Source organism: Gallinula chloropus (assembly GCF_964237585.1).
Source record: "Gallinula chloropus genome assembly, chromosome: Z".
In the NCBI taxonomy this organism is placed as follows: domain Eukaryota; kingdom Metazoa; phylum Chordata; class Aves; order Gruiformes; family Rallidae; genus Gallinula; species Gallinula chloropus.
Window position 1 is genome coordinate 25,127,834 of NC_140089.1, and position 26,002 is coordinate 25,153,835.

At 41.1% G+C, this 26,002-nt stretch overlaps 1 protein-coding gene across 1 annotated transcript in view; it reads right to left on the reverse strand.

Moving 5' to 3' along the window:
* The window catches only part of KCNN2 (potassium calcium-activated channel subfamily N member 2), a gene marked incomplete at both ends in the record, with an annotated part of 70,825 nt that extends 45,401 nt beyond the window's left edge, over positions 1-25,424 (reverse strand). Inside the window, 4 exons of the mRNA XM_084278303.1 lie at positions 4,491-4,909; positions 23,579-23,674; positions 23,962-25,109; positions 25,403-25,424. Coding sequence (XP_084134429.1) covers positions 4,491-4,909; positions 23,579-23,674; positions 23,962-25,109; positions 25,403-25,424 — 1,685 coding nt within the window. The remainder of the gene's footprint in view (positions 1-4,490; positions 4,910-23,578; positions 23,675-23,961; positions 25,110-25,402) is intronic.
* Positions 25,425-26,002: the final 578 nt, after the last annotated feature.

Consider the following 26,002-nt stretch of genomic DNA (forward strand, 5'->3'; position numbering starts at 1 on the left):
TGGTAATAGCAACTTCAAGTGGACTGTGGCCTTGGAATTATATGTGCAGTGTTCAACCTGAGATAAGGTCCTCAAGCCAACCAAAGAAGTCAAACACATACTCTGAGGAAATTAGATAGCTAAGAAACAATTTTCCCGCATGAATTACAACTGAAAGTCTCAGTGCATCCACCTGCTTGTATCATATGAACACTTAACATTTGCCTAGCAGTTGTCATGTGTGAGCTGCTTACTGGAAGCTTTGTGATGGCATCGTATTTCCAAGAATTAAGACAGATATTTATTTATTTGTAGAAAACAAGAATGAGAAGACAGCAGAAAAGGATTTCACCTTCACAGAGAGAGGGATTTTTTTGTTTTAATGGTTTTCGTTCAGTTACTTTTGCTTTTGTTAAATCAAGGAAAGATTACAGAGCAGAAGCTGATGGGAGCAAGAAATGCTGACTAAACAAACCACTCAATCTGAACTGACTTAATTGCCAGAAGTTAGAGAAGTACAAACAGAACTAAATATGGTGCCAAAAATGTGCTCTTTTGGGAAACAGAAAATCCACTTCTGTTCTGTGTTCTGCTGCTGTAAATCCACAGTAACTCCAGGCATGTGATGGGAGCTGCTCTGGATGTACAACAGTGTAATGTGGACACATGTGCCTCATGATACATGGGCGCATTATAACCCTGTGTACATTCAGAGAGCAAGGATCTTTCTTCATTTGCACAATAAAAATAAAAGATCAACAAGAGTGACTACCTTCCACATATCCTAGATCACAGAAGACAAGTTTTCTCCAGAAGAACTTAGCTAATTTGTCAGGCTTTTCAGTGTTAAGTGTATTAACTTTTTCTTTTTAGAAAACAAATATTTCTGTTTTAATTGCTGTAAACAACTGACAACCATGAACAGAGATATTTCAGTAACAAGATCCGTATGGGACACTGCAAAAGGTAATCTGCTTATGGAGTTCATAATACATAGATGAAAGTAACATATCCCTAAGTGTTCTAGACCATGTGTCATAGAGATGTTATATGCACAAACATCTACTGAGTTAGACTTAATAAAAAAATTAGATTTTCAATATAAAGGTCACATATGACAGACAGAAATATATTGATGCTGGCAAGTAAAGGCAGATATTAAAACCTATGTAATGTAATCTTGCCCTCAAAACAAATACAAAAACCTGAGCAATAAAAAAGCAAGAGTTTCTGGCATTGTGTATATAACAACACTTCTGTGCTTTTCCCATCTTTTCCTCCCAAACTCCCTCACTCGTATTACTCTGCAGCCCTAGCAAACTGTTGATAGTCAGCTGGCTGTCCACCACCATTATCTGCACCACATTCTGCCCTCACGGATGACCTTAAACTGCAATCCTGGAAAATACCTTGCTCACCAACCCAAAGTGTCACTTGCTATAATTAGCATTCTGGGAGCTAACAGTACAGCCATTAAGGCACTGAGAAAGACATATGTCCTGACTTACTTCAGTGTATACCAAGAGATCAGTCAGACAACCATTAAAGCAGAGAAGTCTTTATTCAGATGGTCAACTCATCTGCCTCAACCCATAACCTGGCTCTACAGGGTTTTGCTTAAGGGAAATGGATAGTGATGTGCTTCCATGGTATCTTCCTCACTATGAAATGCAGTGCTTCCAGATCTCCCTTCCTGTTCCCAGGATACTCTGCAATGAGAAAAATCTAACTTCTTATAGAACACTCTCAAAATTAGGCTGGCAATCAGCAGCAAAAGCTTTTGCTGAGCACACATAACTTCACAGTAAGGACACTGCCAACTGCAACATCCCCCCTTACTGAGGACATGGGATAGCACGAAAATGTTTCACCTTCATTCAAATATTTAATCTATTAAATCTTGTACCCATCATCTCAACCCAATTTGGGTGGCCAGCTAAAACGTCTAATACACTGAAGAAATACTAAACATGTCATCGCAAAGCTTTATGTAAAACTACTATATAACATGAAGAGCTTGGTCCTAGAGTGATGCTGAGAATCATTTAACACTATAAAATTTATTACATGTAAATCCCCCCTCATAAAAACAAACAATCCACCAGACTTCTGCCTAATTCCTAATTTCTGCTGTTAACCATATAAAGACTCATTAAGGTTCCATGTATACTACCAAATGGAACAGAAAATACTCCTTCCAATGATAACATTTATTTTCAGGACAGTTTTGTATATATAAAATAGTCTATTCCAACAAATGAAGATATCCTCTAGTTAAAACTGAGGAAAAAAAAAATCAACATCAAAGCAGATGAAATAAATATATGTGAGTATACTAGACTGTTATCTAGTAAGCAAATCAAAGCCATTAATGTCTCAGGAGACATCTGAAGACTATGATGTCTATACAGTACAGAACAGCTTCAGCAAGCATATTTGTATATTTCCAATGACAAAGGGATATTATATCTGCATCCAACTATACCAAACGTGATGTTCAGTTTCAGATGACAACATGTTAAGAGCATTCTAATCTGGGGCTTTGGGACTTTTTTGGTTTTGGGGTTTTTTTTCTAACTGTACGTCTTAAGAGCTATTGGTGGACTAATTAGTAGCTGGAATCAAGAGCCAGTGGAAAATCTATTACTAGTTTAGAAGGGAGATGAAGAAAATTCAGCCTTGGTTGGAACCCTGAGTTCAGTCTACCTAACCAAATGAGTAAATTTCCTCCCAGGATAACTGTGATGCAGAAGTGCCTCAGCTCTTCTTCAGTAATTTTCATTGTGAGAGGCACAAGTTTTAGAAACTTATTTTAAATGTGTATCTGTTAAAAAGTTAGTAACACTATGACTATTTAATGAGTAATAATAACGACAAACAATTATGAAGATAACGATGATGATGTAATAACAATAATAACACCACCACAAACAACATCAACAACTACCAGTTATATGTAAAACAGTGAGAGTAATGGATGCTTAAGTTATTCGGGGGCACTTCACAAGTGACAATTTGGGAATGCCTGAGCAGACACTCGGAAATTCCAGAGCAGTAATACTGTTGAGAGAAAAACTGGTGGGAAAAGAGGTGAAGAATGTGAGATGAAGAGGAGAGCCTTTGCAGAAGTCAGTTGCATCTGAAATGAGAAGATGCTTACTAAAATACAACTATTACAGATTGAGTCGATATCTAGAGTGCTCCATCTGCTCACACTACGGGGAATATTTTGAAACTATAATATGTCACTGTTAACATGGCATTTTCAGAACATTCTTAAATGCCATAACATGAGTAAACAACATTGACACAAAACATCTACTGTAATAAACTACATTCCACAATTCTGGCAATTTTAACAATAAAAACTAGAATATTAGCATGATCTCTACACTTAGTTTATAAGATACAATATTTTTCTGTGTAACTAATTGAGAAGTAATGCAAGCAGTAACTTCCAAAAGTAACATAACCATAACAGTTGGCATGCAATTGAACTGCGGATTTAAATCAGCTAGCTGTCACAAATACCTCCCTTAAACTGCTTCTAAAATGGGCAAACATGGACAGGAAGAGACACAAAATGGTCAACAACCACCACCAGAAATGCCTTAAATATGTTGAATATCTTCCAGGTTAAGTAAGGAAAAATTCAGTTCAGGATCTAAAAGCTGTGCCAGGCATTAAATCTTACCCTAATTGTCTCCTTTGAGTTAACCTACCTTATATTCCTAAGCAATCCCACACAATTAGAAGGTAATTTCTTTTTTGTTAAAGCTATGTTTGAGAAATTCAATTGCAAGCTGTCAGCACTGATAGCCATTTATTCTGCACCTACACCGAAGTCTGTGGGAGGGGAAGACTGGAAAACTAGCTGAAATGAATTAAAATCTGCCTCTCAAATGCACTTTTTCTGATTTTAGAGAAAGAAAAAAGAATTATCACTTTAATATTTCTTCATTTTCCCCTTTTTTGATCTTCTAACTATCCACAAAATTTTGCACCTCTCTTACAGGACAACAAAACTCAAACTAAGAAACCTTCAAACATTTTCCACTAGATTTTTACACCAACACTGTATCTATCACACCGTTAATAAATTTACTTTATCGAAAAAAACCCCACCAAAACCAACCAAACAAAAAACAACACCCCAAGCTGATATTAATGCAGAAAATCAACCTCTATTCTTAAAGACATTTCATGGTATCTGTCCCCTGTATTTTAGCAAACATACCTAAAGTTGTTTCAAAACACTAAAATCAAATTGCAATCCTATGGTAAAGAGTGTAGCACAAACCTCTCTGCAAGAGTCCTTCAAATTAAAAGGCAAAGCATTTCTGACAATTTATGACATGGATTACAACCCCACCAACACTCAAAATATCAAGAACCTGGAAGCTCCAGTCCATTCAATATTTAGGCCCCCCAAATCCAAAAGTGAAGAGGCAAAACAAGAGAGAAACATAGAAAAACAGGCAGAAAGAACCAAACAAACAGAACAACCTTACCTTTCACAAGCTCGGACAGTCCATGCAGCAATTATCCATAATGAGATACTAAAAACCAACAGTACAGTTCCTGGACATATTGTCATTAGGGTCTTCATAACAAAACGGGTATTGAAGTTTATCTTATTTAATGCTCCAATGCTTCTAGATGAGGCATCTGTGAAAAGTTTGCTATGCAAAAGCATAACTCTGGCAATAAGATATAGTCTTAAGAACATTGGTATAGATAAAATAATATCCACATCAGCTGTTGTTGTGGATGGAGCGTAAGAAAAGGCGAGCCGGGCTGTCCATGTGAATGTATAGTTCCCAGGTATGGGATGTATAGCACACACCAGTATTTCCAAGCAGATAAAGAAAATACGCTCATAAGTCATGGCTATTCTCCAGTCATCTGCTCCATTGTCCACCATGAACAACTGAAATAATAAAATATAAGATTAACTTTAGTATGTCATTAACAAACCTTGTTATAATTCCATTTTAAAATATTATAATTTTCAGAACTGCCAATGACCACTAAAAAGAAAACAAAGATGCCATTTCAGAAAATGACATTACTGCATCACTATGAAGTGAAACATAACACTGGCTAAGACAAAAATAATTTTTTCATGCACTATTTTTAAAACTGTACATGAAACTAGTTTTTCACGTACTATTCACTATGAATTCCTCATTGTTTCTTTAATTGACATTTCTGAAAAATAAAACTCTAGACCAATTAAGCCTTGTCCCATCAAAATCAATTGCATACTCTAAGTTCATAAAATTGAGAGAAAGTGTTCGAAAGTGTATGCTTAAGCCAAGGTGATATTATAGCTTCTGTAGAACTATCCAAGCTTCCTTCAAGCTTTATGTACCAATACAGATCAAACTAGGATGCAAAACTACATGAGGAATGGCTCAAAAAGATATCTCGTGCTGAAAATCTGAAAAACAAGAGCCATCAGTTAGGTGATGTCTACTATTAGCACATGTTGGTTCTTGCATAATCATGGCCTTCCACTTTACCACCCATGAACAAAGGTACTGAAACAATTCACACTGTTTAGTAAGTGTTGTTCCTGATGATTAAATAAATACTTAATCAAACAGTATTTGTCACCAGCAGCAAATAGCAGTGTGCAAAAAAGTGGCAAATAAGCAACTTTTCAAAAAGGAATATAATCCATAATAACAAAGAAGATATAATGTCAATGACAAAAGATCATCTCATCACTTCAACTATAGTCCATATCTAAACTGGGATGTTCAGTAAATAGGTAAGAGGAAATAAAAATACTTTTGCAGGATTTTTAAAAATAGATTATTCAAAAATGTCTAAGTAATTCAATAGGTGAGAAGGAAAAGCACAGAAAGAATGTCCTCCTTAATGTGAAAAGAATATTTTCAGCACACTACACAGACACAAAACAATTACTCATCTGTACTGCTCTTTGCCATTTTTTCATCTTTCAAGAGTTTAGAAAAATGAGCCTGGTCATTCTGTATATATTTTTGATTCTCAAAACATACTCTATCTCTTTCCCTCAATGCATTCAGTTTGACTTTCAGAAAATTGTTCCATTCGTTTAGGAAAGGGATAACCACACATTAACTTTATTGTAGTGGAACTGATTCTAAAAGAAAAAAAAGAAGTTAACAATAATAAAAAACAAACCAAGAAATTTCTCTATTCATGGACCTGTTTTTCATCCCTTTGTATTCTTCCCTTCTGTCTTACTGTATTGAGTGTCAGTGACAAGGTTTTGGTACTGAGGGGGCTGCAGGAGCAGTGTTTGCAAGAAGTGGTCAGGTGCTGCTCTGCAATGGACCCATTGCGGGACATACCTGATCTCATCACTGAAGCTGGTGATGCTTCTGTGACTGCATACTTAAGAAAGGGCAAAGCACTGACCAGGTAGTGAGAAGTAACAGGAAAAGTGTTGAAAAACAACCCTGCAGAGGTTGCCAAGGTCAGAGAAGAAGGGAGAAGAGGTGCTCTAGGCACTGGAACCAAGATTCCCTTCAGCCCATGAAGAGGACCATGGTGAAGGAGGTATTTCCCTGAAACCAATGGAGAGGAGCACATTGGACCACATACCTAGACTGCAGCCCATGAAGGACCCTGTGCCAGACCAAGGTGAATATTTCCTGAAGGATCTGCCACCTGCAGAGAGCTCATGTTGGTGCAGATTCTCCTTACAAGAAATAATGTTCATAGAGGCCCCATGCTGGGTGCAGGTTTAGCCTGAACGACTGGAGAATGCGGTAAGGATCCACACTGAAGCAGTGGAAAAGCATAAGGAGGAAGGACTGTCAGAGAGGGACTGTCATGAACAGACTCCCATTCCCCACATCACCTCCACCAGTCATGGAGAATAAGATAGAGGACTTGGGAATGAAGGAGGGATGCTCAGCCTGGGAAGAGGGGTAGTGGGGCGAGGTGATTTAATTTTTGTTTCTCACCATCCTGCCCTACTTTTATCTGGCAATAAATTAAATGAATTTTCCCCAAGTTGACCCTTTTTTGTCAATGCCAGTAATTGGTAAGGAATCTCCCCATGTTTATCTCACAACTCTCAAACTTTTTCATGATCTTCTCGCCTTCTCCTGTTGAGGAAGGAAAGTGAGAGAGCAGCTGGATGTGCAAGATCAAGCCACCACACTTTCATATAATTCTTACCCCTACTGCAGTACTGTTGAAGACAAAGAAACACAAAACACTCAGTAAATTCCATGTATGTGACATAAGTTGACCTAAATACACACACTCTTTTACCTGCAGTCATTCAGCAAACTTTTCATATTAGAAATGTGAATTGATACTGAAAAGGCAATGCATGTATCTACGTATGTATGTCTTACTAAAGAGTGTTGGCTTGCACTTAGCAGGAGTAACAGTTGGTAAGAAGGGACAAACTTTGAAAGCACAGTAAGGTTCAAATTCATTTGCTTTTGTGATTGGCCTGTAAATGCTGTCAGTCAGATCACTGAAGTGCTACATCAGCTATGAAGAGCTCCAGGTATTTAGAACACCCAGAATACAGCTGAATATAACCAGATTGACTGAAAAAGAGAGAAAATACCAAATCTCACAAATGCTGTGTGGGTTTCTGAAGAAAGGAATAAATTAACAGCAGAGTTAAATATTTCAGCTCTCAGATACATATCAAATACAGATCAAACTGTCAGTGTTTAAAAATCTCTTTTGAAGTTTCAAAATCTGCTGGAAAAAGCAACGGTCTTTTGCCCTCCCTTTTTACCTACCATCTTCACAGATTTCAAAAAGAATTCTATATGCAGAAAGGCAATTCAAGAAGAATTATACCTTAAGTACTGAATCAATTTGAAAGATGAGAACAGAAGAATATTGAGTTAAACTTAGGCATTAAAATTTTATCTTACAATTTTCATAGAAGAATAATTTATTTAATCACTGAGATTTAAAAAATCTTTAAGATGTTTTTATGGAATACATACTTGATAACATAGTCACCTGCCAGCAGAAGAAATCCTAACATACTACAAAGAAAGAAATTTCTCTGTAGTTCTCAGTGGAATGGATTGTATTTGCAGATACAGAAGAACCCTATAAACTTCTCTTGACCTCTGCAGTGCCAATTTCTCCTAAGGAAAATAATATTTTTAAATTATAATATCTTAACCTGTCATATAAAGAGATTTAAGACGTGAAAACATGGTAAGCAGAAAAAAAACAGAAGCCACAAAGGACCACAGGTCCCGTACAAACACTTCTATTTCATAAAAATATTAACATTTCAAAATCATATTTATGAGAAAGATTTCCTTACAATTCTCTGTCTCTAAATTCAACTACGATGGATATTAAACATTCTGGAACAAATATAGGCCTCTAAAACAGTCTCCGAGTAATAATTAAATTGTGACATACTGAAATGCACAGAAAGTAGTGCAGGATTTCACATAACTTTTCTATACTTGCAATTATGCAACTAACCAAATGCAAACTGAACTTTTAATTTGGAAGATACAGATGGTTTTTTGCTTGCTCTCATTTTATCCTGTTATGGTATCATGCATTATTTTCAAAATATTACTCCCCATTTGAATGGAGAACGATGCAAGCAATAAAAAGAAAACACAGTAAGAGAGTGAAGAAAGTCTTCTATAGAATTGTGTCCTTCAGCCTACAGAGAAGGACGAACTCCAGTCAAGGTCAAAGATGTTATGGCTGTTCATAGCTTTCAAATTTCTTATAATTATTCAGTGCTGAAATCTAATGCAGATACTTCATCAGTGTTCTGCAAGGTTCTTCAGGTACAGTACTCTCAGAATACCTGTACTAGGCCTGCACTGTACAAGAAAAATTTAAAAGTTATTTTCACTGGAAATTACATAATGTATTTCCAGCATGTATGCAAATGTAAGACATAAATCAATCCTCAGCTTCAACGGATCTTGGTATTTTTAAAGCCACACATCGGTATTTATATAGGTATGTATGTATTTACATACCACTCTGTTAAAATCACCTAACACCCGATAAGAAAATGAGAAACACATTCAAAGAGGACAGATTCCACACAATGACAACTTAGATCAGAGACTCCCTGAAGCTACTTAAAACAAAAAAAGATAACAAATTTTTGTAAATCGTTAGTATATCAAAACAGATTCATAGAAGTCTATCAGATGATGTTGTAAAATGCAAAGAACAAGGAACTAGCAATTTTCTAAAAATGCCTTTAAAATCCAGGTAGTAAGGCAAATCTGAAAAATGTTATCACTAACCTGCTGTAATACTGAGGGGATATATTGATACAGGAGTAAAAGGAAAGCAATAAACAGGAATAAAGTAGAATCAGTTGTATTCCTGGAAGCATTCCTTGCAGAGGGGGAATCAACTATTGTTGCAATTGTTTAATTTAAAAATCAAAATTAAAAATGGTTAAATACCGGTGTCGGTTGAACCTGATAAATAATTCAGAGTACAAAACACAGCCTCTTGGGTTACCAACATTTTTGACCAGAGTCAAACTCTTTTTCTAGAGTTTGTAGTCCCCAAAATACAATTTACACAGAGAGGAAGAAGACACTGCTTCTGCCTCACTGCTCCAAAGGGCAAATTAGTGCCTCACAGCAGCCTATTAAATACAAAATATTTGAAACCGTATGGTGGTGGAGACAGACATCTCCAGCCTTCAACACAGTTCCCCCTAACGAGAGGGTTAAAAAGATCTTTTCCCATTGTCAAAAGGCACAAATGGTCTGGAAGTTATCTAAAGGCCTGTCCTTGACTTTGAAGAGCCTGCAGGAGATCCTGAGGGCTGCTGTACTCATCCTAAACACAATGCCACAGAACAGAGATATTTCTGGGTTTCAGTCATATGTAAAGTCATGGGGCATCAAGTAACTTACGCTCGCAAAGCTGTCAAATAATACATTTTCTCACAAAAATTGTGTGAGAGCTTGGCTACCTTATATTTTCCATAACTGTTCCCACATCCAGAGGTAAAACCAAAATTTCCAGTAGGTCACTAGAAATCGATCCACAGAGTCTTATGGATACAGCTATCTACCAAATGAAACACGCTTAGTCCGTTCAAATGGGGAAGCTAGACTGCTCTATCACTCACACATGTATAGATGCACACCACATCTCCACACCCCCAATTGCAACAACTACCCATTTAAACAGTGGATTGTAAAAGTCTGGTGCTTAGCTTCAGGACAAAAATGATGATTTGGCATCTCTATGCAAGAATACTTTTTCAAAGTTACTGCTATTTTGCTACAAACACTGTGTGTGCTGGTGGCTAAGCAGGTTCAAAACCCTTCTCTCCAATATTATGTTTAAACCTTGCCACCTCAGGAAGGGATCCACAAGAGAGGCTCAGCCCATTTACAGTCATTGCCAACCATATTTTGAGAAATGCAGTATCAAAAACTTCACAATAAAGTACATCTGAATAATACACACGTAATCACAACCATTTAAAGAAATATGTGTTAAACAAAACTTTTATTACGTTTGCCTACATCTTTTTTTAACCTCTGTCCCTCAGATCATTATAAAAAACCTACCCCAAATACCCTATGAGATTTTTTACAAAGAAAGGGTATTTATAATCACATAAACTAACAGAGGGTTAAATTCTGACTAAGCGCTCAAAGTTAAATTCCACCTACCCACACTTCCCTTCTGTTTTAAATCACATTTATTTATTTTTATTATTTTTAGCTTTGTCTCTCCAATTTCTTGCCAACATCTAATCCAAAGCACTCTCTTTCAGTTTAGGGCCATTACCTGTCCTGTCACTCCATGCCCTTTGAACTAGTCCTTCCTCAGCTTTTCCATAGGCCACTTCAGGTAATGGAAGGCTGCTATAAGGTCTCCCCAGACCCTTCTCTCACTTCTTTTCATCTAGGTCTCTCCATGTATGTGTGCTCTAAGAAGCCAAAGACAGTGAGTTGCTCCTAAAAATATCATTCATTCTACTCAGTAGTATACCTTTCTATGAAGGTAGCAGTGTTACGAATTGAAATCCAAGGAATAAAAAGGGAAAAAAAAGGGACATTTGAAGCTTTCATGGTTACCTCCCCAATACCATGGAGAATCCCGTGAGAAGCATGTAATTATGCATCGAAGTAAGGAGTCATCACAAGTTTATAAGTATATAACAAAATTAAGAATTAGATAATGAATTTATTAACAAAAAAAGGCTGATTTTAACAGGGAGATTAATATCAAAACATTTTTTTCACTTTCATTATTAAAGAGATTTCATAAGACAATCTCGTAATTTAATTTAGTTTGGAATCTTGCAGGAACAATCACAGCTGAACTCCCTCAGATCTGTAATCAACAGGGAGATATTTAGTTATATGAAATTTTTTTAACCTTTGAACCAAATCAGAGGTCCAGAAATAAAAGTCAGGCTTACTATATTAATTTGAGATACTCAGTAGACCCACTAGTAAGTGACTGAATTAAACTGACCGAAGCAGAAGTTTGTACAAAGTCAGTGGCTATGACAGATTATGTCTTAATCTCAAAAATATTCTTAATAACTATTTAATTATATCAAAGTTACAGATCTCACCCTCTCCAGCTGCTTAAAACATAATGAGAATCAGCTTCCTAAGCCAAAAGCTTCCAACATGAACAGCTCCCAAAAGGTTTTGTGACTAGGGTCGACAGTCAAAAATGTTCTCCAAGCAGATACAGAAGGAGCACGACTTAATAAAGCTCTAAGTAATGCTTAAATGCTAGAAGAATAACAGAAGGAACAGTTGAGATGGGTCTCCTGCATAAACATGCAAAATGTGACAATGGGACAAATTCACTTAAAACAGCATTAATCTTCTTTTATACTACTTATTACTCTGTTATTTGAAGAGTAGGAGGAAATAACAAAGCAAATAAAAATAATACATACATTACTATAGAAGAGATCATTTACTGCGTGACCCAGAGAAATCCAGAACAGGGGCTTCAAACAATTACCACAGATGGTATGAAAAACATACATAGTTTTCAACCACAGCTTTTTTTTCTCCAAGAAACTAAGAACTGAGCAAACTTATCTGGATGTAGCAATCCCTTAGCAAACATTTCTGCACATAAACTAACCACACTATAACCTGCAGAGAGTCCAGCTTCCATCAGCTAACCCTCCACACTACCCACCACTTGTGCTGTCCTCCTCTGGTTCACTCTCCTCGCTAAGAGAGTGCAGGAGGCCATGAGCTATGCCAGCTTTATGGCATCTAAAAGGGAAAGTTGCAAAGAAATAGTGAATGAATTGCTCAGGTTCCCTTTGCACAAATGAACACATTAAACAAACTGCTTTGTAAATAAAATAACCCCAAAACAATAAAGACATATCTTTAAAAACTTTTTCCCGTCTTCTAGACCTGATGCAACTACTACACTGATCTCAGCAGTACAGGGATGGAAACACTAATTTCAAGGTTAGGGATTAATTTAGTTTTGCACTGAACCTGCAGTTCCAAAGCTTCATCTTTGAAGAACAGAGCAATATTCCCACAAAATAACAGTGATATTTTACAGAACTAGTTTTTTAGAATGCATTTTTTAAGAAACCTAGTGGTCTGTGTTACATTTTCCCCCATTTTGAGTACCTCAGAGCAACTACAATCTACGATCTTCCAGAAGCAAAAATCACTGGGGAGAATTATCTATATTCCAATATTTATATGATGTTAATTTTAAATTATTATTTTACAATTCTTCATTTAGGATTAGTTTTTCTCCATTCAGTACTAAAAATAATTTGTTCTACAGATCACTGCATGAAGAAATGCCATCTCCCAAAACGGCTGCCATCTGCCACTGTTCCCAGCGAGAGAGAAGACTCACTCTATTCAGGAACGATCAGCTTCATTACTCTTAGGAAAACTGGAACCAATTTTAAAAAGGATGTATTTTCTGAAGAAATTGGCAATAAAATATTTTTGCAAGTGAACAGGGGAAACAGAAGTTAAAGAAAGAAACACCAAATCTGAGGCTAGCTAAAATAAGCTCATCCATTCATTCTGCCAAAGGAGTACACCAGTGACTCTAAACTTAGGAACTTTCTTTAAGGAATGGCTGGTACTTCTTTTAGAGGCTACTTATGCCACAAATACTTCAGGTATTTGTGAAAGTTTGTGTGTTTTGTTTTTAAACTGGGTAATTTATTATTTAACTGACAATGGGTGAATACACAGCACCAGGGGACTTAGAAAGCCCTTGTAGTGATTTACTGTTTTAGAAACACAGCTAAACTGGGAACTTCATTTATGGATATGTTTAAAATAATTCCAAACAGAGAAATGTAAAATGTTCTAAAGCATGACCACTTATGTAAGATAAACTAAGAATTGCAAAGTAGAAAAGTAGGAAAAGCAGAGTGCAGCTAGATGTACTTGTGTATTTAAAAATCCTAATAAATATAGTTATGCACTAATTCGAAGTGTATAGAGACATTTCTGCAAGAACTTCCCCTGTGCTTCACCCTGGCAAGTAAAACTGGGAGGGTGTAGCAATAAAGCAGCTATTTAGCTAGTAGCTGTTCCTCCTGAATGCCTAAACTAGGCTTCTGGCTAAACCATACAGTAAATAAAGCCTTCAAACTGCTTCAAAGATTAAACTGAAACACCTTTAAGAAGGGCAACTTTCAACATCAGTTTGAATAGAGGCACAAGTTTTTTTACAGGTTTTTATTAGTGTTTCTTATAGGTAAAATACTGTTTTGCTTCATCACTACTAATTATGAGTGCAGCAGCTTTCTCAGAAAAAAAAAAGTGAAAACAACCACCATAAAAAACAACACCCCAAAAGAAACAAATCCCAGCATACTCTGTCAAACACCTCAACATGCACAGTTCTTACAGTTCTTGTCGCTGCTCCATTAATTATTTGAATATTACAGCCTCATCAAATCCATCCACTTCACAACAGCTCTCTTAGGTAAGAGATGTTCTGTCCTCAAAGGTATTGAGTTGCTTTTTTAAAGAAGTCTTCAAACCAAATGCATGAAACAAGTTTGCCCTGAGTATTACCAACCCCATTATCTTCCATGGCTTAAACACAAATTCGCTGTTCAAAATGGTTTAGAAAGCTTTATTTTCACAACCATCATGTCTAACTGGGTAGTCCATGGCAGCAAAAAGTCTGATGACCAGCAGTTAATGCAAGGTAATGCCAGCCACAACATACACACAGAAGTTACCGGTGAAATCCAAGAATTAATTATTAATTTTGGATGATCTGACATCTCTGATCACAGGCTGGATATAAAAACCCTGTTCATCTTTTTTATTTTCCTTCCAAGTGTCAAATAGCAGGGGAAAAGAACAGTCTGACAGCTCACAGCCATATTGCTAAATTTCTCATCTGCCTCTGCTGCATCCCATTCTGTTGTTGGAAGGTAGACACATTCTCCATAAAGATGGACAACCATACATGTTCCTATCTGGCAACCACTGCAGAAATTACAACACAATGCTTTTGCTATGAAGTCCAAACTTGACTGAGAACAATAGAGGTTGTGGAAGCCCCATTCCTGTAGGTATTTAAGGCCAGGTTAGATGGGGCTTTGGGCAAATTGGTCTTGTGAGGGTGTCTCTGCCCCTGGCAGGGAAGTTGGAACTAGATGATCTTTGAGGCCCCTTCCAAATGTAACTATTCTGTGAGTCTATGGAAAGGAGAGCATGGGCTTAGTATGAAGCCACTTTGCCCATGACACCCTTCAGGTGAAGATCATGTTCAGGAGCAGCTGTCACAGAGAACCCTTTCAGCTATACTGGAGTTTGGATAGATAATAATGTCTCCTACATAAGTACATTCCTCATGCAGAGCCCAAGAGTAGCTCTTGGGCAGTATCCTACAAAGAAATCTACGGTCAAAGGAACCCACTACAATCTTTATCTAGTAGCTGCATGGCCAAAACTGAATTTAAGAGCAGAGAGCAGCTCTGTGGGCAATGAAAAAGTGGGCAAAAAGCATCCTTACTTTATTCATACATCAATGTCTGTTCAGGAGTTTCTAAATCTTTAAAATATTTTTAAATAATGATTTAAGTGTTAAGGACCAAACCCTTGGCATACAATGCGGATACTCTGAATTGAAGAGCTCTAAAGATCCCATCAATTTAGATACAGATTCTCCTCTGAAGTCAAAAGACACCCTAAATGTGCATGGCCAGTGTAAAAATGTTAACTAATGTTTATTAGAAATGCAGCCAGAATACTGTCGATAAAAACTTCATTAAACCTAGGTGCTATCAAGGGAGTACGTAACAGCATCCCATTAGGACAGCTTGTGGAGCACTGCACTCATTTTACATTGCAGAGTTTGGGACATCCGCTAAAGCAAGCTGTTCTTGAAAGTTACAGGCATAGCTGGATGGAAACAATAGTGTCTTACATGACAAATGACTCATCTGAGGATAAGATCACAAGACAGGCAATCCTGAGATTCAAATGCAGTTATGAAGCATCCCCCAGACTACTTCCATGGCAGTTGAACTGGTCCCAACATCCCCTTTTGTAAAAACATCTTTTACGTGGCAGAAAAAAATGTGGGGATTTGTCCAAGTAATTCCCTTAGATGATGAAAACTGAAATGGAAATGCTTATCATATATGTTTCCTTCTTTACAGACTTACATCTACCCATCAAACCACAGAACTGACATGTAACTGTTTATGAAAGACACACACTAAAATGCTAAAAAACCCACTATTTATTGCAGACTGCAGGTAAGAGAACTCAGGAAGCTCTTATTTATATATAAGAACCCATATAGATTTATTTCTCAACTATTTTTTTATTTCAAATGTGCTCTTTTACAAGCAAAACCTCTTCCTTTGCATCTGGTATTTTCTTCTGAATGCTCACACTCAGTATCAAGCTAGATTCCTTCCCACAGATACATCCTTACCAGCAGCAGTGGTTTTGCAAGACAAATTATGTTCAGTTATACCTGAACAGCCTTTTAACTCTCACTCCTGCAGTCTTCAATATCTATACTTTACCCTGATACATATTCAATGAGAAATCAATAGACAATTATATTGGTCAACAGAACTCAGCTCTCCCTTATACACGATAGCTCTACAGTGTAAATATGTGTAAAGGTTTAGAAGGTGCCACTTGGACAGAGTGGGTTTTTTCTTTTAATAAATGTTTCTTCACAGAAAAAAACAACCCAGAGCAAATTACTCTTAAAAAAACTAAGTGTAGTGATTTTAAAATACAAAGATATTAAGGCCTACCTTTTGGTTTTACTTCATATGGAATTCACAGGGGTATTTCCATCTGTCATGAAAAGCTTTAACATTTCCTCAGAAGTTATTTAATTCTGGTAGATCTGCTGGTCTCCACCAAAAATAATGAGGTAAGGAGATCCACACATCCCTCTCAGAAGATCTACACATCCCTCTTCAGAATGCATCCCTCTTCACTCCTTCATGGATCGTCTAACATTCACATTGTTTATAAAATATCAACATAAAACTATGTTTATTGAGGACTGTTTTCACACAGATGAAGGAGCGCAATCACAGGGACTGCTCAAGGGGGAAAAGCTGAATGAATCTGAGTTACACATGCATGATTCCAACCAAACTACAACAGTATTATGTAAAATATTTATGTATGGTATTAACTGAAATTTTTTGGCTGCAAAGGCCTGGGTTCAGATATACCAGTTTAAAGTATAAAATGTTCATATTTTGCCATTTCCTTTACACAGCAATTCTTTCTAAGCTGTAAAACATTCTTGTGACAATCTGTTTTTATCTTCTGACTTCCATACGAAGAAATTACTTAATGTACTGGGACAAAGTCTATTTACACAGCTTCATTACAAATACTCTAAGATACATTGGTATTTCACACTCCTTGAGTGGAAGTTTCCATTCATATTTTTCAATGTAATATAGTTTATTTTATTTAAAAGAATAATGAAAAATTTATGTTAATTTCTAACATCTCTTGTATTTTCATTATGTACAATTTTTCTTTTCCAAAAACAGAGCTGTGGAAACTTCCTCATAAAATTACTTGGTTTTCTGTGTATTTTACAATTTATTTTCAGTTAATAAAAGGAACTTTGTGCAATGACCAATGTATGCAGCTCAGATGAAAGCTAATTACAAGATCAATTACAGCCTCTTTTCTTAGGGTTAATTTATGTCCTAAAAAGGAGCTTCAAAGGCTCAGTGCAATAATTCATCCTCTAGTAAGGGAGTATGACAACTTTCATTATCAAAATCAAGGGTGAAAACAGCTGACTGACGTTGCATAGGTGCTTCCACACAGCTTTCTGGTACTCCCAAGCCCAAAGCAGCAGCCATTCCTGGTCTGCTCTTGCTTGAAACAGACAATAAATACATGTCAAATCGAATTCAAAGCCCAGAATACTGAATTTAGTAGATCAGATACAAACCAGAGTCACAAGAGCAGTACTCTACACTTGTCAGTCTTGGCTACTTTCACATAAAGCCAGGCAAACCAGAGCTCAGTCAAGTACCTAACAGAATTTTCCGAAGTCCCCGCAGTTGAATCTGGCATGCACAATGCCTTCTCATCAAGATGTGCATGCAGAATGCTTCTATAAGATCACAGGCAACAGTATCTCTGATCGTTTCTGCTAAGCTACATGATTTATACAAATTCAGAATCTGATTACAAATGGTCTTCCTCAACAGAGGCAATAACATAACTTCTCATGCTTTGTTATCCACTACTATTTATTGATAAACTTCAAATAATCTCACTAAAAAATGCTCAGACCAACCTTGCATTTAAATAGATAATGCTATGTACAGCCAGGCCAACCATTCGGTGCCCTGATGACCACGCATAACCTCCTCCTATATTCTAATGAAGCCTACAGGAAACAGAGGCATCTTCTACAGTAACTTCAATGCAAACGGTCTCAAGGTCCTTTATAATGCTGACCAAGGTCAAAGGATTATTTAGCCTGCCTTCTGTGCTGAATGTATTGCAGTGCTGCATTTTGTAGACACTGGGCACCCGTAACTTTTCCAAGGTCAACAGGTTCTGTGGATATAATATATCAAAAATGTACTGAATAGAACTAAGTATTTACACAAAAGTACTCCGAAGTATTAATTTGACAGATACAGTGTCCTTGGGTTCCTACATGATCTTCTGCTGTCCAACACACATAAGGAATGTTCTGTTTAATACACGTACGGAATGCGCATTAAACTTGATTGGTAAGATGGAATTTTCAAGTCTGTACATCAAGTTACTGAATTCTGGATCAAAACTGCTACGCAAGGAGTTCTGTTGCTGCCTCATTCAAAGCCTACTACAATAAATCGGGAAAAAAAAATCACTAATTCTCATTAGACTTCAGATCAGAATAAAATTATCACTCAAGCTTTATTTCTTGATTTTTCCCTGTTATTCAAGAGGCTGTCTCTCTGTGCCACAGCAGACGTTTTACAGTCTGCATGAGGAAGCCTTGATATTTCAATATACCTGAGCAAAAGCAAGTTAGATCCAGCACAGAGTCAAGAGATTGCCAAGACAGCTAATGAAGTGTACATGTACCGTGCTAGTGAAGGCAAAACAGTAAGATAGATAAAAACAAATAAATTATTTGGCCTGCAAAATACCCACTAGTTCTTACGAAACTATAGGGGAGTTTAACTTTGTATTTGTTCATGAGTGAAATTTTTTTACTGCAGAACTTTCTACTGACACCAGTAAGATAATGAAACTCCTGTCAACACTGTTACTATAATGCATTATGCAATTTATTTGCACAATAAACAGGTCAAGATAGGTATCTATTAACATCCTTTGTTGTCTCCTAACACTGTTCTACTTCTTGGAGTATTCAGGAAGAGAGAATAGAAGAAAAGACTCTTGGTTCTTCGGCGAGGTATTTGGGTTCTCGGCTGTGATAACGTTCCATAAAGTTAATGAAGACAGAAAGTCTCACTCCAAATTCATCAGTAGCACATTATTTTCCTACCACTTCAGAACTACCTAGGCACTGAAGGTGCTTTCTCCCTGCAGCCCTCAGAGGCTCAGATGTGAAAGCAATGGCTTACCCTTAACCTTGGAATTTGCAAGACTTTCCACAGGGGTTCTACCTAAGTGTGAACTAGCAATACATTCTAGGAGTGGTTAGAAATCTCAATTGGCAAATTTCTATTAACATCTACCGAATGCCAACAACTTTCACGTTTCAACATGAATTAGAGCTTCTGTACTGGGGAGGCTGCCATGGATATATTCCTTCAGTGACCACCGTCTCTCAAGAAACACCAGGTGCAATGCCTGACAAAAGACATTAAAGACCTCATACTGACTTCTTCAGAGAAATACTATTTTAATCCTTTGCTCTGAGTAACACAAGAAAATGACAGTAGAACTTCAGGAGTGCATACTTAAAACACATTTCTATTTCCAGCAATACTTGAGAGAGACAGAGAGGTCTATTTTTCAATAAAAGTACAAAAACTGCAGCTGTACCATGTGAACTGCCACCCAAAATTTTCTTAAATTCCACATTATTTATTGATCCAACAGCAAATTCTGTTAGACAAATGTGGAACAGAACAACAGCTTGTCTAGGAGCTACAATTTTAACCATGTTCCAGGCTGCTGCTTTAATTATGTAAAATAGTATTAAGTAACAAACTGTTTATGCATAAAGTGGATAATTTATACATAAAAAATTATTATGATAATTGGATCATGCTATTTTCTTAGTTCTTCCCTCCTCCACATCTTCAAATTCTCAAGTGGAGTAATAGTCAAGAGAAATACCTGTTCTAGGCTGGGATAACAATGAATTACATTTTTCCCATTGATCTTCCAAACACAGGGCCCTTGCTCTGAAGAACTGAATCGACAGGCCCATATGGTTGTAGAGAGAGCAAGGCATATTTCATAATCCCCCAAGCGCAATGTTTTTAACAGCATTACAGGCATGACAACAGTGGAACAAAAGGGGAATATACAGATTTGGGGTTCTCATTATTCTCAGCTCCAACATGGTTTAGTGGTTAGACCTGGTGATACTACCTTAATGGTTGGACTTGATGATTTTAAAGGTCTTTTCCTACCAAAATGATTCTCTGATTGTAGCATTACTGTTGTTCAATTGGGATTTTTTTCTAGCAGCAAGAGAGATGTGGAGGAGATTTGCTTATAATTTCTATCTTTTCCTGGGAATGATAATGCAAGCTACGAACTGTTATTTAAATCCACCTGCTTTCAATTGACTTTTATTAGTGTCTTAACACTAACTCAGATTTATTGAACTTAATAACAGCTCCTGCTTTAATCTTGAAGTTATACAGAAGATCTGACACCGCGTGATCACTGAAAACGACCTGACGAAAATATTGTAACACTTCCAGTATTTTACAAGACTCCTCAGAACCCAAACAGCAGATCTTGTCTCGACACCACACCCGTCCGGAGACGGCAGAGCTCCGGGCAAGTTCCTGGAGACTCAGAAACAAAGCCGTGCAGCCAACAGGCTTTGAACGCGCCGCTTAAAAAACACGTCCGGGGGGATGCAGGTGCCGCCGGGAGCTCCAGCGGGCGCGGGCGGCCGCCCCCCGCCGCTGCCGCGGCGCCGGGCAGGGCCCCGCCGGACCGTCCGCAGGGCGCGGAGCTGTCTGCGGTGCTGAAAAGGCGGCGGCGGAAAACGCCCCGCCGCCCCACCCCGGGGCCGGGAGGCGCTCCGGCTCCGCCGCCGCGCAGCGACCACAGGCTCCGCGCGGCGGGGAAAGTGGGGCGGGGGCACGGGGGGGAAGAGGGAAACGAACACTCGTTTGCCTCGCGTCGATGCATGTATTCTCCTGGCTCCTGGGAAGACACCCTGCTAGTCTGCATGAACTTCCAGCCTCCAGAAAACGCACGGCAGGTCTGGGACAGGCAAACTCCTGTTTTCGAAGCAAAACACACAGGTACGGTCATTCCAATGGAATGAACGGAGTCACCTTCTGTGACCCCAGATGCTTGCAGCTCGGCTCTCTGGACTTCCTACCAGCACTTCAAGGTCACAGGCTACTGGAAAGAACGAAGAAACTGACTTCTGTTTGCTGGCATTTCTGGTCACCCTGAGTTTCTAAATACTACATCTGCTGTCAGTAATAATCACTAAACTGACAGCTTCTTATTTCCAAAGGTTTTGTCACGTGCTTTGTAGAAAAATCTATGCTTAGGTTGATTTGCTTCTACCAGAGTACAAAAGATGCCACACGGCAAGCAGAACACATTGACCTTCTGTTCCATGGAACAATTTTTCTTCTCTCAATTAATTCCTGTTTTTTTGCACTATACCCACTGGTCAAGTCTAAGTACTCTTCCGACAAGAATTAAAAAGGAATGTTCAAACTTGAACAGGATTGACAAATAGCTGGTGCAAACAGTCCTCCAGGACACAATCAACCATCTGTGGGCATGATTCTACAGACGTGATTCATTCTAATGCACGTAGCACAATATCAATATTTGCTTGAATGAAAGGCACGTGTGCCTTCAGAAAACAGCCATCTTTAAAGATCATTAAAAAACACACATTGCATTACCAGGGTTACACAGCGTTTTCCTTCACCCGGAGAAGATTCCTGCACGTTCCTATGCCAAAGTATTTTAAAGGTACTTCTTGTTTTCTGATGTCACGTGTAACATAAATTTATAGCCATAGATGAATTCTGCTGTTCCTCATCTTATCTTTTAAAAGTCTAGTATGTGTACAAAACCAGAGTATGCCTAAATTAAAAAGCTATCAGATGCCTAATGGCTAAGGGTGGAAATATGCCCTTTCCTTCTAACAAGGTCCTTGAACAATAAAAGTCCTTTTTCATTTTTAACATGAATGACAGAGCCCCCTGAAGCTGCACCTCACTCCAGGCCCTGCCATGACTACTGCAATTTTCTCTCTAAGACAATTTTGCCTCTACGACAAAAACATAGGGTATTGCTGTTTTACAGGCAGGTATATTTATGTTCTGTACTGTCAGGCAGCACTGAAAACTACATTAACCTTGATGAAGTCACATGATTGCATAACTCCTTTCATGCAGTTGCATACATGAGGAAGTTCTTTAAAATGATTGATTAAAATAAAATTAACCAAAACTGAATTAAAACTTTGGGGGTTTAAGATTGTTTTTCTGATCTGTAGCACACTTTTAAGGGAATTAAAATTTGCAACTTATTTACCTGAAAAAACCTCCAGCCAAATCTTGGAGTAACTACTTCATGTAAACTGATGCATACAGGGATCTACAACTATTTGGTTATCTTGCACAAAATTTTCCATTTAAAGTTTCTGTAAAATGCATAGAGTAATTCAAATGTTTACTAAAATTTTTTTTCAGATCTGTTCTTCATGCCTCAAGCACCACCAGAGAAGAAGGCTCCCACATTGCAGCAGCGCCGCTTATTTTTATACAGATAAAGAAACCTCTTAATCAGTACTCCAGTAGTTTATAGAGATGTTCTTTCACCAGAACACTTGTTTACTGAGTACAATATCATTAAACAGTTCTCAATAACTTTGATGTTAATGCAGAGAAACTGGGTTCTGAGCCAGGAATGGAAGCTTTGCATGTGCAACGACTGCACAACAGGATCCAATTTGGCAAAGAGTCTTCAGTAACATAATACTTCTCTAACATTACCCTAAGTGGACGACTATGGTACCATTTCACATTGAAACTACAGCACTCATTTGCACAGAAGCAGAGTATATTACAACTCCTAATTTATTTTTTTTAACAACTTTTTTTTTTTTTTGGAACTATTTGGTACCAGTGGAACAGTCGTCTTTGTCTTTGAAAGCTGTCATTTCAGCTTTTAGCTCAAGGTATCCCTAACTACTGTGAAAAAGCAAAAGCACTGATGTATCTACAAGTAAGGTATCTTCCCTTTGAAACTCGGAAATCTCTCTGTTGTACATTTCACTTGAGCTGAAATGCCAAGTTTAATTTCTTGATGAAAAAAAAAAGAACTGAGTTCCTCAAACAGAAGCTGGGACAGTATTTGTGAGACTTATTCTACAGCTTTGATCATTACGTTCCTTCTACCTCTAGCCCCGTCTTTCTAGACAGTTTTCCTCTGTCACATTCCTAGTGGCTGTGTGGCATTAAATAAAACAAGTTGAACATAAGTGTCCCTCCCCCTCCTAAACATTCTCTTAGAGTATGCTCATATCTGAGGCAGCACGGTGAAGTTTACATACCTTGCACAGCGAAGGCAATTAACCTTGCCACCAAGATAAAATGCACAGCATGAAATTCAGTCATTGGGAAATTAAAGACTTGCTGCACATCCGCTGCAGAAGACGGCAGTCATGTCAGCAAGAAAGCGTGTTATAACCTAAGGGCTAAGCGATGCTACAGCATAACCGCAGGCAGCACTTCCTGGCAGGCAGAGTTATACACCTGCCGTGCCTCTTCCCCTCACCAACTTCGGCGGGCGCACAGATCACGTTCGCTTTCCGAGCCAGCGGGAAGTGCCCGGTACCTACCACCAGCGCGCCCTGAAACAGCCCGCCTCGCACCCCGCTGCGCCCGCAACGACCACTGACCCACGGAAGGGAACGTTACCTGGATCTCTCTCGCGTGGTACACGATGATCAGCCCGAGCAGGATAATCGTGGAGAGGCTAATAAGGCATTTCAGAGCGAGGGAATAGAGCGACTCCTGCAAGAGAAAGACACCGCCGTCGCTCAGAGACCCTCGCACAGGGGCCGCTCCCGCCCTGTCACCACCCCCGGCCCCGGGGAGGGCCGCCTCGCCTCAGGATGCCGGGGACAGCACGGGGACCGGCGGGCACCCCGACAAAAGCCGAGGGGAGCGCTTCGGGACGGGGACGGGACGAGCGAGCAGCCCTGCCGCGCTGGGCTCTCTGAGGGGCCGGGGCCGCCCCCCCGCGAGGCGGTCGGCCCGGCTGCCGGAACGGGACGGGACGGGTGTGAGGCGGCGGGTACCTTGGTGTAGGCGCCCCAGGAGAGCTCGGTCTCGATGACCATGACGACGATGCCGAACATGCCGAAGATGAGCGCGTAGTCGCTGAGGCGCTTGCGCTTCTCGAAGAGCGCCCGGCGGTGCCCCAGCTTGTAGCCAATGTTCTGGTTCTTCTTCTTGCTGGACTTGCCCCCTCCGTTGTTGGAGCTGCCCGGGCCGGGGCCGGCGGGGCCGTAGAGCGCCAGGTTGTTGGAGTTGTTGTGCTCGGGCTTGGAGACCACGATCTCCGGCGCGGCGGGGGTGCCGGCGGTAGCGGCGGCGGCGGGGCTGGCGAGCGGCGGCTGGAGCGGCTGCGACTCGGAGTCCAGCTCGTGTAGGTTCCGGCGGGACGAGCTCAGGTTGCTGAGCGGCCGCATGACGCCGCCGTTGTACCTGCAGCTGCTCATGGCTATTTCGGTGAAGGGGTTGCTCTCCCGGCGCTGCTGCTGCTGTTGCTGCTGATGGTGGTGGTGGTGGTGATGGTGGTGGTGGTGGTGGTGGGTGCTGCCGCTGCTGACACTGCTGCTGGGGCTGGCTGCCTGCTGCTGCTGCAGGCTATGGCACTGGTGGTACTGGTGGTACTGGTGAGGCTGCCTGGACGCTCCGGCATGGCTGGAAGGGGTGAGCTCACTGACGTTCAGCTGGCTGCCCTGTCGGGAGGAGGCGGCGGAAGAGAGCGGCGAGGAGTGAGTCCGGAAGGCTCCCGAGAGGGGCGAAGAGGCGCGGAGCAGCAGGGGCAGGTTATCCCCCGCGGCTGCCGCAGCAGCCCCGTAGTAGGCGCAGTTATTGCACTGGAGGCATGGGCTCTGCTGCTGCTGGAGGAGGCTCTGCTTGTCCTGGCCGTGCTGCTGCTGACAGTGCGGCGGCGGGCGCTGCTGCTGCTGCTGTTGTTGCTGTTGTTGCTGCTGCTGCTGCTGCTCGGGGCCGAAGCCCGCCGGGAACTGCCGCGGCGCGTCCATGCCGGGGCCGTTAAAGCCGCAGGAGGACCGGGCGGTGGTGCACCCTGCGCAATGCGTTATGGTCGGCAGGGGAGAGTCCTGCTGCCTCCACGAAGGGCCCATCCCGGCTCCCGTAGAATCCAGCCGCCGCGTCCGATTGGTCGGGCGGACCAAAACAACGGGCATCACGTCACCTGAAGGGGGGGGGACCGGCCGCGGCGTGAGGCGGCGGGGGCGGCGCAGGGTCCCCCCGCCACCCCGCCCCGCCCCGCGCGGGGATCCCGCCTCCCGCCCTCGCCGCGCCAGCAGGTAAGGGCTGCCCCTCGCCCCCAGCTCCCTCCCCTGCGCCCGCCCCGCCCGCCGCGGGGAGCCCCGCGCCGCGGAAACCCGGGGGTTCCCGGGGGCGGGGAGCGCGCGCGCTCCCGGGATCTCCCCTTCGGGAAGAGGCCTCCGCGGCGGGGCTGCCCCGCTGCGCGCTACCGCTCACATCTGCGCCGTCTCCGGAACATGGGCGCCGCGCTGCGCTCCGGAGCTGTCCAGCGGCGCCTCCTGCCCGCCGCCGCCGCCCTGCAAAACACAACGCCGCGCTGGCTCTCCTGCGGGGCCCCGGCGGCCCGCGCCGAGGCCGTGGGCCGTGCCCGCCGCGGGCCGCCGGAGGGAGCCGCGAGCGGCCGCGGCCCTGGCGGGCTGCAGCCGGGCCGGGTTGCAGGCAGCCCTCCCCGGCACATCGCGGGGCCGTCACCAACGGGCGGGGGTGGAGGGGCGTCGTCTCTCGGCGGCTCCTTCCCTCAGCTGGAGAAAGGAGAGCCGGCCGCCGCCGTGCGAGGCCACTACCCGGTGCACCGGCGGGCCCGGCTCAGAGGCTGCTCGGGCGGGCCGGCTGGAGCTGTACCGTGAGGCGGGATCGGTGCCGCCGAGAAGCTGGCTGCCTCCCCCTCCGGCTCTGGTCTCCTGGCGTGCGGCGCCAGTGCAGCCCTTAAGGTGGTCGCCTGCTACCATTTTGTCTCTTCCCCTTGCTTTCCCTCCCAGCCTCTGAGTAAGGCATTCCTCCTGGCAGAATACTGCCTGCACCAGGCAAAAGCTCGTT